The sequence below is a fragment of the Taurulus bubalis genome, assembly GCF_910589615.1.
Source record: "Taurulus bubalis genome assembly, chromosome: 5".
Lineage (NCBI taxonomy): Eukaryota > Metazoa > Chordata > Actinopteri > Perciformes > Cottidae > Taurulus > Taurulus bubalis.
In genome coordinates, this window is record NC_136593.1 from 19,127,982 (window position 1) to 19,130,290 (window position 2,309).

The 2,309-nt window shown below is 43.6% G+C and overlaps 1 protein-coding gene across 1 annotated transcript; it reads right to left on the minus strand.

Annotated features, from left to right (window-relative positions):
- Positions 1-729: 729 nt before the first annotated feature.
- On the minus strand, positions 730-1,992 carry id1 (inhibitor of DNA binding 1, HLH protein). The gene is made up of 2 exons (XM_079218410.1): positions 1,526-1,992; positions 730-1,305 (listed from the first exon to the last, which is right to left on the minus strand). Exons 1-2 carry the CDS (start codon positions 1,886-1,888, stop codon positions 1,270-1,272), a joined length of 399 nt encoding a protein of 132 aa, XP_079074536.1. The 5' UTR covers positions 1,889-1,992; the 3' UTR covers positions 730-1,269.
- Positions 1,993-2,309: the final 317 nt, after the last annotated feature.

The window sequence follows — 2,309 nt, forward strand, 5'->3', positions numbered from 1 at the left end:
TATCGAAACACCATTTTTTAATGGATGTTTTATTGAGTGAAACTAACTTTTAAATCATATTCATTTCATCTTGTCATGCCTAATAAACCATCTTTATCTTTTATATATATATATATATATATATATATATATATATATATTTAACTCACATTTTAAAGTGAATGTGAAGTCACATCCTCTTGGGAAAAAATACGTTTGTCATGGCTGCGATTATTTATTTATTTTTAATTGAATCCTAAATTAAATTTTAAACTGCCTCAATTTGTCAAGATCTTTAGACTTGACGATTTAACATGGGACTTCCTCTTGTAATGTGATACGGTAATGACCCATAGAGAGGCAAATTACCAATTTAACTGGCTATGAGCCATTAAGTTGACCTCCAGCTTTAGTTTCATGTTACCTGGAAGTCTTAACAGCTTCTTCTGGGTGTAGCACTTTTATTGACAACCACTTCGCACTCCCTTAGTACTCAAGTCAGCATCAAGATAAGCCATTCAGATGAATAGAGTAGGCCTGCTATTAACAATAAGGTTATAACACCTCATAACAACCACCCAGGTGTCGTGTTTCACAACTTGGTTCTAGTATTTTCCAAGAAATCAGAATTTAGAATCTCCTGGTTTTTGTTGTGATGCTGTATCCCAACAAATACCAGGAGATTCTAAGTTTCCCTATTATCATTATTTCTCTCACTCTCTCTCTCACACACACTATAACACGGATGAGTTCTTGTTCAAAAATAATTGTCTTGTTTTAATAAAAAACACAAATAAGGTACATTGTAAGAAAACAATAGTTTCACATACTGTGGCATTGTAATATACAATACAGTTTGTCGCTCAGGAATCTGAGAAATTTTACTTTTTTCTTTCACAAAATGTTGAACATCTCTATATGATTTACACACGATACAAAGAGCGTAACAGAAACATTAGCTTTCTTTAGAAACTCTACAAGCAACGAGCGATGCTGGTTGCACTGAACATGTCTTGGTCCCCCGGCTAACCCAGTCTATATCTGGACTCCGCCGGTCTTCTTCTTCTCCTCTCAGGGCCCTCTGATGAATCGAGAGCCTTGAGGGACAGAGATCCTCGCCGCTGGAGGATGTCCACACAACGTCATTTGTCTAGCATTGGGAGTTTGAAACGTCCCTACACAGTTCAAGGTTTATTTTTGAATAGATGTGGTCGAGAAGTCACATCATTTAGCCTTGTTCGTTCTTCGCGTTGCTCGCTATGGGGTGATGGCGCGATGCTCCACGAGCTCTTAGCGGCACATAATCCTGTCGTCTGAGCATCCATTCTGCGGAGGGGAAAAAGGAAAACAGTGGTTGATTAGTACATTTGCTTTACATGGACAAGAAGCAAACCGGTGCGTCAAAACAACCTTTACGCACAGTCTTGGCATTTTTACGCACGCGTACTGGCTTTTGAAAAAAACACGCTACAGCTGCAGAGGCAGCTCTGTGTGACACTGAACCCATCTGAAGGGTTTATTCTGCAGTATGTGAACAGATATTTACCTCCACTGCGATGCTAGCGATCTCTGCGTTCAGCGTGGTCAGCGGCGTGCGGGTGACGTTGCCGGCGGAGTGATGGCGGCTCTTCTCCGGCTCGTCGAGCTCGACCTGCAAGTCCCAGATGTAGTCGATGACGTGCTGCAGGATCTCCACTTTGCTTGCCTTCTTGTTGGTAGGCAGGGTGGGCACGAGCTCCTTCAGCTTGCTGTAGCAGCTGTTCATGTCGTGAAGGAAAGCGCTCATCTGCTCGTCCAGCAGCGGAATCTTGCACTTGGCGATGCTCAAGCTCTGCTCGGACAGGCAGCGCACCATGTCCTCGCCGCCGACCTTGCTCTTCAGGGCGCAGGTAGATCCGATAACCTTCATGATTAGTGTAGAAAGTGTAGTTTTCCAAAGATGAGGAGGGATTGTAATAAAGTAGTTGAGCAATGAGGCTTCTCCTCCTCGTAAGAGATCTTGACAAGTTTATGTTGACAGTTTGCAACATCCACATGGGCCAACCTCTTCGTCTTTATAGCAGAGCAGGAGTCGGGGGCGTGCCAGGTCTGTGCCGTTTGAAGACAGCCAGCCAATGAGACGGCGACGTTTGTATTGATGGGTCGGTCCACAGCAGCACTCTCAGCCAATGACAGCTCTCGCCTGGTTATCGGGATTTACAATCTGTTTGAGGGATGGCGTTACAAATGGAAACAAATGTGTGTCTTTTATGGGTAATATGTGGGAATCCAGCTGTCCATGGCTTGGGGACTCTGCAGGTGTAGATAGCCTGGGGACAGTCAAAGGGTGG

Bases quoted from the DNA above. Each gene is read 5' to 3' on its own strand.
- id1 (XM_079218410.1), bottom strand. From the start codon at position 1,888: ATGAAGGTTATCGGATCTACCTGCGCCCTGAAGAGCAAGGTCGGCGGC. The intron at 1,306-1,525 runs GTAAATATCTGT...TCCCCTCCGCAG, and splicing joins TCGCTAGCATCGCAGTGGAG to AATGGATGCTCAGACGACAG.